Source organism: Ipomoea nil, unplaced genomic scaffold, assembly GCF_001879475.1.
Source record: "Ipomoea nil cultivar Tokyo-kokei standard unplaced genomic scaffold, Asagao_1.1 scaffold1096, whole genome shotgun sequence".
Classification (NCBI taxonomy): domain Eukaryota; kingdom Viridiplantae; phylum Streptophyta; class Magnoliopsida; order Solanales; family Convolvulaceae; genus Ipomoea; species Ipomoea nil.
Window position 1 is genome coordinate 895,102 of NW_017617524.1, and position 12,215 is coordinate 907,316.

The following is a 12,215-nucleotide window of genomic DNA, read 5'->3' on the forward strand; positions in this document are numbered from 1 at the left end:
ATAAAGACATTGTAAGGATAATGTAGCGAATATAATCAATTAATAAATTTAAATATAAAGAATTTTTATATTGAAAAAAAAATAAAGACAATATAACTAATAAAATTATTTCTCTTATTTAATTTATTGATAATGAATAATTTTTTTTTTTTTGAATAAAGACATTGTGGACACATAATTATAAATTAAAGAAATACATATGTATTATTTTTTGTTGTAACTACTAAATTATTATTTATATATATATAATTTAATAAGAGTAAAATAAAGTACTAATTATGCCAACTTTGATTGGGATAAGGTTCGAACCTAAGACCTTTTTCTATTGAAATCAATGAGTAAGTTAACGGTGAACTAACGGCAATTCTTAAAATTTTAACGGAATTAGTAACGGTGTGTGGGTATTTTAGGAAATTTTAGTGTAAAATTTAAATCTGATCAATCTTTCAATCAATCTGAGCCATTCATTTGATTAAAATCTGTGACCGCCATTTTTTCTACCCATTATAGGCCTAACTCTCTTGGGCTCTTATTAGTATAGTAGATACTAGTTTTTTTTACGCGCATTGCGCGATTGAGATAATGCCCAATGTTTTTTTTAAATAAGTACTATAAAGTATATCAAGGTAACTACTTTAGGTCATTTTACATGTTAATCTAAACAGTTAATTTTTGAAATATCTTTTTATCAACCGTTGATATAATTCGCTGGTCAAATCCGTTGATATAATCCGTTAACGCTAACCGCTAATTTTTAATTGTCAAACAAGGACATTGCGAGATAGTTCTCACTTTAATTTGCTGTGTGATTTTAATACTCTCTTTGTCAACAAATCTCTCAAGTAGTTAATATGATTGACTTTATTAATTATATATTTTTTTTATTTTTTTATATATTTAAGTACTATAAAATATATCAATGCAAGATTATATTAGAATTGTTCATGCATAGATAATTAAATGTTGAATTTGCGTATTTGAATAGGTAATTCTAAGTTTACAAATGCAAGATAATATAGTCAAAATTAATTATAATGGAAGAAGATTAATTATAATTGTCAATAAAATAGTTGTATGCGTATGGTTGAAACCAAATACGGGAAATAAGGGAGAGCAAATAAAAATTAGGGCATAAAATATTAAATATATACTAATATTGAAGGGCTAACTGCTGATTGCTAAACAAGGACATTGGGAGATAGTTTCCCACCTCAATTTGTTGTATGATTTGAATATTTTTTTTGTCAATAAATCCCCCAAGTAGTTAATATGATTGGCTTAATTATACTTTTTGTTTTAATTTTGTTATAACAATTATTATTATTATTATTATTATTATTATTATTATTATTATTATTATTATTATTATTATTATGAAATATATGTATACCCTTAGGTCATTTTACATGTTAATCTAAACGGCTAATTTTTTCAAATATCTTTTTACCAACCGTTAATATAATTCGCTGGTCAAATTCGCTAACGTTATCCGCTAACTGCTGATTATCAAACAAGGACATTGCGATGTAGTTCTCACTTCAATTTGTTGTGTGATTTGAATACTCTCTTTGTCAACAAATCTCTCAAGTAGTTAATATGACTGACTTTATTAATTATTATGTTTTTTAAAATTTTTAATTTTTTCATGGTATTAATAAAATATTTGGTAAATAAATATATAGCATTATTTGGTATTATAACTTTGATATTTAATTAAAAAATAGTGCACAAAAAAGATAATAGACAATGTAGTGAATATAATTAATTGATTAATTTTAATGTAAAGAATTTTTACATTGGAAAAAAATAAAGACAATATAACTAATGAAATTATTTCTCTTATTTAATTTATTTTGATAATGAATAATTTTTTTTTGAATAAAGACATAGTACACACATAATTCTAAATTAAAGAAATGCATATGTATTATTTTTTGTTGTAGCTACTAAATTATTAATTTAATTTAATAAAAGTAAAATAGAGTACTAATTATGCCAACTTTAATTTGATTGGTATGAGGTTCGAACCTGAGACCTTTCTTATTAAAATCAATGAGTAAGTTAACGGTGAACTAACAGAAACTAACGGAAAAGTTAATATTTAACGGAAAAGTTAACGGATAATCATATTCATTAAGGATAAATTAGGAAATCTCAAGGAAAAATTAAAATCTGATCAATCTGAACCATTCATTTGATTAAAAAACTTGACCGCCATTTTTTCTATCCATTATAGGCCTAACTCTCTTGGGCTCTTATTAGTATAGTAGATAGTAGATAGTAGATAGATATATATAATAATATATAGTAGATAGTATATATATATATATATATATATATATATATATATATATATATATATATATATATATATATAGTAGAGATATTTATTTATTTATTTTTAATTCATTTCTTCCTAAACCAGTAGACCACTCCCTAGCCGCACTCTGTCGCCTCCGTCCTCTCTTGGTCTCTCCTCTGCGGCTGTGCCTCGCCAGTCGCCAGTCAGCGGTCGGTCCGTCACACCAGCTCGGCAGCACCGTCCCTGGGAAGAAGAACAACTGAACAAGACGTCAGACGAGGTGTACTTCTGGCCGTTCTTGATGGACGAGTGGACGGCAGCTCTGTCCGGACCGTCTCTGGGAAGTAGAACAACATAACAGCTCGGCAGCTCCGTCAGCGGTCAGTCCTTCAACCTTCGTTTGAACGGTAGTCTTCTTCAGTTCTTCCTCTTCGTCACTTGCGGAATTTTGCCCTAATTACGGAGTATTATAGTTATTAGTATTATTGATTATTGATTATTGATTAACCTATTTTCTTTTGTTCTGTATTGTTTTCTGTAGAGACTTGGGTCTCTAATAATTAATAAAGGATTGTTTCTACGATCTGGGAAAAGTGGGGACTCTTCGTTGATTAATAGGTCGTTCGTTTAAACCTGAGAATTCTCAACAACAAGAGGCAGCGGAGAAGAACTATAATAAATAATTATTATATTTGCCACTTCCCATCCGTCGACCACCGCCAAACCCAATAGGTGATTTGCTTTAGCCTTTGTTCCTATTCTATGCAGTTCAAACTTCATATTCAAATATTGTTTATTGATTCTGGTAAACTAATGAAATTATTGATTTATTGCTTTGATTTTCAATTTCTTCGTTTTTTGACCAATTGATTGCTTCTGTAGTTGTGCTTACTGCTTAGCTTTAAAGACTTAGAATGTACTGATGTTTTACTACTGTGCACTGTAAAAAATAATATGGGGTCGTTTACTAACTTGGAAAAATGGAGAATTTTCCAGAAAAATGGAGAATTGAGAAGTGGAAAAAATAAAAATTGGAGAAGTTTATTAAATTTCTTCTTCTAAATGCTTACTCCTTCTCCAATCTCCAACTTTCTTAAGAAATTTGGAGAATACCAAAACCAACTTCTCTAAATGGAGGAATGGCAAAACACGCGCGAAGAGTGTTAGCCGCATGATATTCCTACTGGCGCATTCTCCTGCTAAGCTCATGCTTTTCGAGTTTCCTTCTCCCTGCGTTGCGCGTTCTCTGCTAAGTCATTTTGTGCAATTACTGCAGCTTTAGGCCAAAATGTCAATCTTCTTGCCTGGGTAACTTTCTCAGAAAAATGTAGTTCTGGTTTTAAATTTGTTCTTTGTTCACTAGGCTTAATATTGGTTGAAGGGATGAAGAAATCATGTTAATTGAGATTTGTGCATTTAGTGTTTGGATTTTGGAACTTTGGATATGTAAGATATTTTGACATTAGGTTAAGGACTTGATTTGACCACTTTATTATTTCTGGCTCACTACTTGAGCTACAACTTTATTATTTATTTATTATTTGGACCATTACCTTGGGCTATTGGGCCTGGCACCCTGAGCTATAATATTACTACTTTTTTACCCCCATTATGTACATTTTTACCTGTTTATGGTGGACCTAGTATCGATAAAATCATCAAATAAAAACAACAATTAATTTAAATATTTAATTATGTATGAGTGTAGTTGCATTTCGTTTAATTATCTTGTATTTTGAATATTGTGTATCTATGTAGCCGCAAAAATTGGAAGGAGATTCCAATGCCCGAAGTGGAGCGTGCCGCTAATAAGCAATGCCAGTAGAACATGACACCATTTACACTCTCCCTTGAACTGAAGCGGACTATACAAAACTTGATGATAGTGACCAGCCACCCTCTACTCTCTCACCATCGATCCTCCTCTTGCTTTCGCTCTCTTCCTCAACTTGCATCTTCTTCTCACTTGGCTTTCCGCACTTCTTCCCCTACACTCTGTAAACACCATTTCTCTCTCTCCCTCTATGTATACATGTATGTATGTATAATTAATTAATTACTAATACTTTTTCATCTTACACAACTTGAACTTTTTATTTTATTTTTTGGGTTAGATATGGAATCAGAATCATCAGCGCCTTCACTTTTGGTGTTATGCGGGAAATCTGCAGCTGAGAATGAACTGGCCAAGTCATTGAAGAATAACAATGCTATGAAACTCCTTGGGGACGATGAAGTCGAAGTTGTTTTGCATCCGGAGGTCGAAGATAGCCTCGGAAACGAAGGGTTTCACATTAGAGATTACTTTAAATCCCTTTTGACGATGAGCCTCGGGAGGTTCCTTGTTTACTCTCCTAGATTGCCTTCAACACAGGACGTCGTTGCACGGTATGTATGGGTTTAGTAACTATTTATTAGGGTTTTAATCTTTTCTAGTGACCCTTTGTACCAAAACAATCAAGAAATTCTTTGAAAATGAGAATATTCATTATTTCTTACCTTCAGTTATCACTAAATTTAGAGTACTTAAAAATGATATTTTGTAATCATGGATAGAACAAAAGAGGTTATGTTATTTTGTATTATTGAGTAAATAAATTGTATAATGATTATAATAATTGTATAGTTGTTTAGTATTTTTATGAACTAACTAGAGCCAAAAGTAAAAGTAGATTGAATTCCTATTTTAAAGATCATACTTAGCTTCAATAGAATTGATCCTAGCCGATAACTTTAGGATTTGAAAATTTAAGGGTGCATTTACCTCAATTATCTAGTTTTCCGTTTTCCGTTTTCCGTTTTCCATTTTTTACTTTCCAGTTTTCCCATTCTCTTTATTCTATTTTTCAATTTAGAAAATTTGTAATGCGTAGAAATTTTTCACATTCGTTTTCCAAACTCAATTTTTTTGGACTATAATGTTAATAAAATTAATTACATTAAAAAAAATTGTGTGCTTTTTAAGACTCGGTATTCAAAATGTTTTCAAATGTGTTTGTGGCTTGAGTGAAATGTATATACTTTTATTTTGGAGGCTAGTCTATGTGACATTTTAACATCTTATATATTTGGATCAAATTTATATCCGGATATAACATGACTAAAAGTATTGAAACTAATAACCTATAGGGTTTATTAAATTTTATGAATCGGTTAAAATTTCGACTTTAAATATGATAAGAATTGTCCCAATCCAAGCATTGCCCCCTACTACAATTTCACCATTGAAATTATTCTTTGTTGGGCAGAAATTTCTGTGAGCTGCCAGTTGGTGCAGCGTGCGTCGCTGATGTGCAATTCAAGGGGCGAGGTATTTGTGTTTCAATAAATGGTTTAAGTTTATGATACTTTTTGTCTGACCACTTATCTGTGTAGGTCGTTCAATGAATGTGTGGGAATCACCAAAGGGTTCCCTTCTGTTTTCCTTTACCTTACAAATGGAAGATGGACGAATGGTGCCACATGTTCAGTATGTAGTCAGTCTTGCCATGACAGATGCTATTAATGATCTCTGCAAGCAATGTGTAAGTGCATTGCAAAATTTATTTGCCTAGTCTTGTTGCATTTTGAAATTGTAGGTTAAATGTAATACAGAGAATTCAGTTTAAGATAGAAATTGGATGTGTTGCACCTATTTAATAGCATCAAATCTGGTTAAGTTTTCAAAATAACAAGTGGGGATGCAAGCACCTCTAAATACGGTAAGTGCATGTAAAATAGATGAATGATTATTCTTTAAATGACACTTTTGAGATATTATTTTTGCAATATTATTTTTGCTTGATACAATGAATATCAAATTACAACTGTAGAACAGTAGAAGGGGAAAGCAGAAATGATGTTTATTATTCCATATAAAGCTTCAGATTACACACCAAATATATAGGCAAACAAAAGGCATTGGAAAAGTACACAATAAATGCTAAACTATCCCAAAAACCTAATCCTCTTCTCAAGGCACAACAACAAGAGTAAATTTCGGTTTTAAGTTAATCCTGGCATCGTCGCGCTTTTTCGCTTTAAAAAGTTTGGGCAACACTTATTGAGATAAAACCTCTGATATGTGGTATAAGATTCATCCTAAGGACTCTAGTTTCTTTAAACATACTGCAATTTTATGTTGCTTGTGGAGAGTCTTTTAGTAGTATTTCCCTTAGGTTTCATCAATGGTTTTTATATGAAGGAAATGTGAAGTAGTGATGTGTAAGTTCTTTATAACTGATTTTTATGCGTTAAAGTTGATTGCTGAATTTTGGCTGAGTGATATTTAAATGTATTCTAGTTTAATGCTTTAACTCTTCCAAATTTCAATATTTGCTTCTATTGGATTTTTTTAAATATCATTGTTTTGGATAATGTATTTCATTTCAGGGTATACCACATCTTGATGTAAGAATAAAGTGGCCAAATGATTTATATTTAGGTGGCCTTAAAGTTGGTGGCATTTTGTGCACTTCAACATATAAGTCACAAAAGTTTAATATCAGTGCTGGTAAACAGTCTTAACTTTCTAACAAAAGATTTTCTTATTGAGTTCATTCACTTAATGAACTAACAATAATACATTTCCTTTTTCTTCAATTTCTCTTCCTCTTGTATTCTCTTTGTGTTTTTCCTTTTGGGAGCAAGGTGGTTAGAGTTTAGGGGAGATGCTTCCTTCTATTAATTTTCTTGATTTCCACATCACAGGAGTTAGTGCGTTGCTAATATTAAAAATAAATCTACTTAAACTTGTCATAATATTGGATCTGTGCATTGGGACTTTTTATAAATTTCAGTTGCTTGCCTTATTGAACTGCTTAAATCTCCAACAAGACTACAAGAGGACTTTGGGATTTTCTTGGTGGTGTATATATTTATCAGTGTGAGGGTTTTAAAAACTTGATTCAATGGTTTTTTGACGTCCGACTGTTGTTATGCAGGAATAGGCATAAATGTAGATAATGAAAAGCCCACAACATGCTTGAATGCTGTTCTGCAGAAATCAACTTCTGTTCCAAACATATTTAAAAGGGAAGATATTATGGCAGCCTTTTTCAATAAGTTTGAGACCTTCATTGATGTTTTCTTTAATCAAGGTGAGATATTTTTCCTTTGAATATGAGCAATCATGGGATAATAAGACACATACTTGCCACTTTTTGAATCCACTTCTTTTTAACTCAATAACTAAGACTGTAGCCACTTCCAATAAAGCTCCCAGATATGCCTTATGTATTTAACAAAAAGTGTTGGGGGCACATAAAGTAGTTTGGCATTTTTTTTTTTACCAAAGAAGTTAAGCTAGGGTATCAAGGTGACTTTCTAAGGTTTTCTATTCTGAGAATTATTTCCACTTCATGTTGTTAAATTCAAGGGGATATTAAGTAATGGAAACTGATTTTTTATCCATCTTGCAATGCTTTATAAAGGTTAGTAAGGTTGTAACATTTGCCCTTTTGATTTCTTTTTGTACCTTCTAGCCAGACTGTAATTTCAGATTTCCCTCTTTTACTTCATTTCCTCCAATTTTTGCTCATTTATTCCCTGTTCATCACATGCTTACTTGGAGATCTAGTAAGTACACTGCTGAAGTGTTTATAGACTTTAGAATGATAGACCCTCTACACCCAACTTAATTGCTTAGTTTGTTGTGTTAGGAAATTATATTTGTTTGTCCTTTCATTCAAAGGAATTGTAAGTAAAGAAAAATAATTTTTTTTCCTTCTTTTCGCTCATTTTACAATAATCAAGACTTTATGAAGGCTGTATACTCCACCCTTCCAATTTTCCTCTTTGTACCCTGTAACCAGAGAATGTAATGCCTATCTCCCTCCTTTACTTCCATCCCTTTGGTTTTGGCTCATTTATTCCAAGTTTGTCATGATGCCTGGAGATGTGATTATAATAGTGTTCTAAGATCTTGTTTTTCTTTAACTGATGTTACATATTTGATGTTAACAACCTTTAGAATTACAGGTCCATTAATTGTTATACAATCATCTCGATTTTAGTGGTAATGGATCATGCAGTACTAGTCCTATACCTCTTCTGTTTTTTTTTTTTTTTTTTTGTTTTTTATTTTTGTTGTTGAAAACACCTCTTCTGTGTGTTAATCATGTCTATCATTATAGTTCTATTGTAATTTTCTGTCTATGCAGGATTTCAGCCTCTTGAGGAGTTGTACTACAAGACTTGGCTCCACAGGTAAATGCATTTGAATTTACTGTGTTTAAAAATGCCTTGCTTCTGGAATTATTTCAGTTGGATTTATGCCCAATGCAAACTTATTATATATATATGACAGTCATCCCTACACATGATTGTGCATCTGTTTAACATAATATGGGAGAGGTTTTTCCACTATTTTGCTTTCAACTCAGTATTTGATTTTCAAGTTTAAAGGATTGTTTTTCTGGATTTGGTTAACAAGTGCTGATATCTGTGAAGTTTAAATTTGCTTGGAATTATTTTTATGGATTTGCTAGTATTCTTTCTTCTGATTTATTTTGACTACAGTGGACAGCGAGTTATTGTACAGGAGAAAACTGAAAACCAGGATCAGTTTGTAGAGAATTTTGTGACCATTCAGGTCAGCTGACTCCTTTAATATTTTCCCTTCAGATAAATATATGGGATGAAAGGGTCTTTATAAATTCTTATTTGGCCAACTTCTCCAATTTGATTAGGTGCCATTTTCTTTTTTTTTCTCTGACTTTATGCTGAGATTTCTAAATTAATTTTCTGTATTCAGGGCTTATCATCCTCAGGTTACTTATTAGCCATAACTGATGATGGTCAAACATGTGAACTTCATCCCGATGGCAACAGGTATCATATTTTCTCATATTCATTATCAGCCTTGTATGTGTTTTAAGTAGTGATAAGATTGGGAAATGCTAACATTTCAGCCAGAAAACCTCGTTACCCGCATTTTATGTTTTCTGGTTTAGCGTACAGCACATTGTTGTGCTTCTATTACAAAAGTTATCTTGAGTCTCTGCACAATTAGAGGTATACAAAATCTGGGATGATTTGAAGGTAAAGTTCTAAGGTTTCTCTGATGTATACAAAATCTGGGATGATTTGAAGGTAAAGTTCTAAGGTTTCTCTGATGTATCACTAACATCTTTTACGTAAACCAAAAAGCTTGTCCACTCTCTCACTAACCAAATTTGACTAGGGTCTGGGAGAGTAAGTTCTAGGGTGTGGTTGATTGTTTTTCTCTTGGATTTGGAGAAAATAACCATTCATACATAATCTCAATCTCTCCAATCCCCACCCTTACATCATATCATGTCCTGGGATTGCTTTACTTACAATCATTAGTCCTCCAACCAAGCATAGGATTGTTACTCCAATCCATCCTTTAAGTCCATCACCACTCTTTGCTTTCAAACAATTGCAATATTACTAATATATAATCATGCTCAATAAGAAAAAAGCATTGCTAGTCTGGTCCCATCTTTAGTCCCCCTACCAATCACTAGCACAACGAAACTTGCCTCATAGTATTAGTTCTCTTTGAACCAAATTACCTTGATGGTACCACAACGTCTTCAGCTGGACAGCCGGCCTGTTAATAGAAGGCGAAGCTACCCTAGTGATGAAAGATCAGATAAAAGCATATGGTGATTGTTTCACAAAGTATTCATTTTTAAGTTTACTAGATATTTATTTATTTATTTATTATTATTATTATATCTTTAATTTGCATAAGAATTGTGGATCGATGATGATTTTGTTAGTTGTGTACACTTACAGTTGATTGTATGTATCGTCTCCCTTAGACACTTAATCAATTTGCTACATACCCAGTATATATGTGCTCGTATGAATGCTTTTGTTATTGTGTGCTTTATTGATTTGTAGATGTTTATCATTAAGGAAAATTTTGTGCTGGAGAAAATGTAGTATAAATGTGCTTTTTTGATAATATCACTGCAATTGTATTTTTTTAAATTTATAATTTTAGTTTTACTTTTTTTTTAAAAAAAATTTGACAGATTATAAACCAATCTTATCCTTTTTATATTTGAATTTCATTTCAAGTAAATTGTGTGTTTGGACTTAAAAAGATTGTAATCATTTTTACTGCAGTTTTGACTTCTTCAAGGGGCTTGTGAGAAGGAAATTAAGTAAATAAAGATCTTCTCTGTGTCCATGAATTTAGCCTTATACCCTTACTGCTGAATGAGATCTAATCTCCCTTATCCTGGTTAAGCTTCATCAAAGTTTTATAATTCGCTGAACAGTGGAAACAGAACTTCAATATTTGTATTTTTTTTTAATTTTTTTTTTGTGGGTTAGACTTTGTAGTCTAGTGACCTGTGAATATAGATTAAACCCCACTCTCTCTTGGGATGTACTAAAAAGAATCTGAATATATATATATATTATGTAGCCATGAGCATGGTTATTTTTTTGAGGGTGGGCATTATTTATATTATCCGAATTGGAGTTTGAAATCCCAACTAAGCTAGAAAGGGAAGCACTTGGGCATGGGCTATCACCTTCATTGATGAGGATCTACCCCTACCCGAAAGCTAAGGAAGACCATAGTGAAGAGAATCTCGGAGCACTGGTTCTACCCACCTAGGAGCCATTCATCCAATCAAAAACTTTGGGATAGTAGCGGAATGATTAGTGTGGAAGTTATATCTGATATGGTGGGAACCAGATACTAATTTTTTCGCATAATGAGTCGCTAAGGGCCCTCCATATTCTGATTTAGGATGTAAATCATGGTAATTCAGTGGCTCAATAGACATGGTTAAATGTCAGTGTGCACAAAAAAATTGTCTATTTTGGACATAATCCACGATGTCGCTGTCAAGTTTCAAACCTTAGCTTGGTCTTTGCTATCTTGTTGGGTAGGGTGTGGAATTGTGAGGGCAAGTGTCTTACGACCCCAATAATAAGGAATAAGGGTCAAATAGGCTATCGAACTGCACACAATAATGCAATTAGGCCACTGAACTAAAAAAAACAACAATTAGGCCACTAAACTAAGCAATTTCATTCAATTATTCTAATTTACAAGTTTTGTAGGTTACTAACAGGTCACCCAAACAATTTAAAATATTTTTTAAAAAATTATTATTTAAAAAATAATAAATTAAAATTTAAAAAAAAAAAAAAAAAAAAACATTAACCGTCTCCGCCGAAGACGAGTTTCTTGTCTCCGGCCATGGACGAAGAAAGTTTCTTCGTCTCCGGCAGAGACGAGTTTTTTTTTTTTTTTTTTTTTTTTTTCAATTTATTATTTTTAAATAATATTTTTTTTAAAAAATATTTTAAATTGTTTGGGTGACCTTTTAGTAACCTACAAAACCTGTAAATTAGAATAGTTGAATGAAATTGCTTAGTTTAGTGGCCTAATTGTTGTTTTTTTGGTTCAGTGGCCTAATTGCATTATTGGGTGCAGTTCAATGGCCTATTTGACCCTTATTCCCAATAATAATAATGTTGAAGGAAGATATTCATATTTGAAATTCACCTTAATCACTCACCCCTTCACATTTCAACTTTATCTTCCTTCGTAATATCTAAGTGTGCGGGCAAATGGCCCTATAATGACTTTGGCTCCCTTTTTTAACATGAAACCAATTGGTGGGTTGTGAATTCAGCATGTGTCAAGTGGGTGGTTTTCATTATCTTGCAATCTCTTCATAACAGCCAAACTATGTTCAAAAACCAACAGACAGATTATATTTCAACTCCCTAATACGTAGTATTAACTTTGTTCAATATTGTTCACTTTCATTTTTAATCATTGACGGTTATGTTAACCATTTTTATTTTTTTCAAAACTTTAAAATAAATCATATCTGGTTCAAAATATCTTAAATATTTTCATGTCATGAATGATAAATTATAATGAAAATAGAGCATTTTGGACATTTTAGACCAGATTTGATCTTTAAAAAAAATT

The 12,215-nt window shown here is 31.8% G+C and overlaps 1 protein-coding gene across 3 annotated transcripts; it reads left to right on the plus strand.

The window, feature by feature from the left end:
- The first annotated feature begins 2,424 nt into the window (after positions 1–2,424).
- Positions 2,425–10,709, plus strand: LOC109183075 (biotin--protein ligase 1, chloroplastic-like). 3 transcript variants are annotated; one of them, XM_019333295.1, is made up of 12 exons: positions 2,425–2,709; positions 2,844–3,034; positions 4,061–4,299; positions 4,417–4,690; positions 5,551–5,612; positions 5,678–5,826; positions 6,674–6,794; positions 7,225–7,380; positions 8,443–8,488; positions 8,801–8,873; positions 9,036–9,112; positions 10,382–10,709. In XM_019333295.1, the coding sequence occupies exons 3-12, from the start codon at positions 4,131–4,133 to the stop codon at positions 10,425–10,427; spliced, it is 1,173 nt and encodes a 390-aa protein (XP_019188840.1). In that variant the 5' UTR covers positions 2,425–2,709; positions 2,844–3,034; positions 4,061–4,130; the 3' UTR covers positions 10,428–10,709. The 3 variants fall into 3 exon arrangements, with proteins under 3 accessions (XP_019188840.1, XP_019188841.1, XP_019188842.1); XM_019333296.1 differs by having other exon boundaries at positions 2,425–2,682; XM_019333297.1 differs by lacking the exons at positions 2,425–2,709; positions 2,844–3,034 and having other exon boundaries at positions 4,284–4,336.
- The last annotated feature ends 1,506 nt before the right edge of the window (positions 10,710–12,215 follow it).

Coding starts and splice junctions, on each gene's coding strand:
- LOC109183075 (XM_019333295.1), top strand. CDS start 4,131: ATGACACCATTTACACTCTCCCTTGAACTGAAGCGGACTATACAAAAC. Junction 5,827..6,673: donor ATGATCTCTGCAAGCAATGT/GTAAGTGCATTG, acceptor ATTTCATTTCAG/GGTATACCACATCTTGATGT. Junction 6,795..7,224: donor AAAGTTTAATATCAGTGCTG/GTAAACAGTCTT, acceptor GTTGTTATGCAG/GAATAGGCATAAATGTAGAT.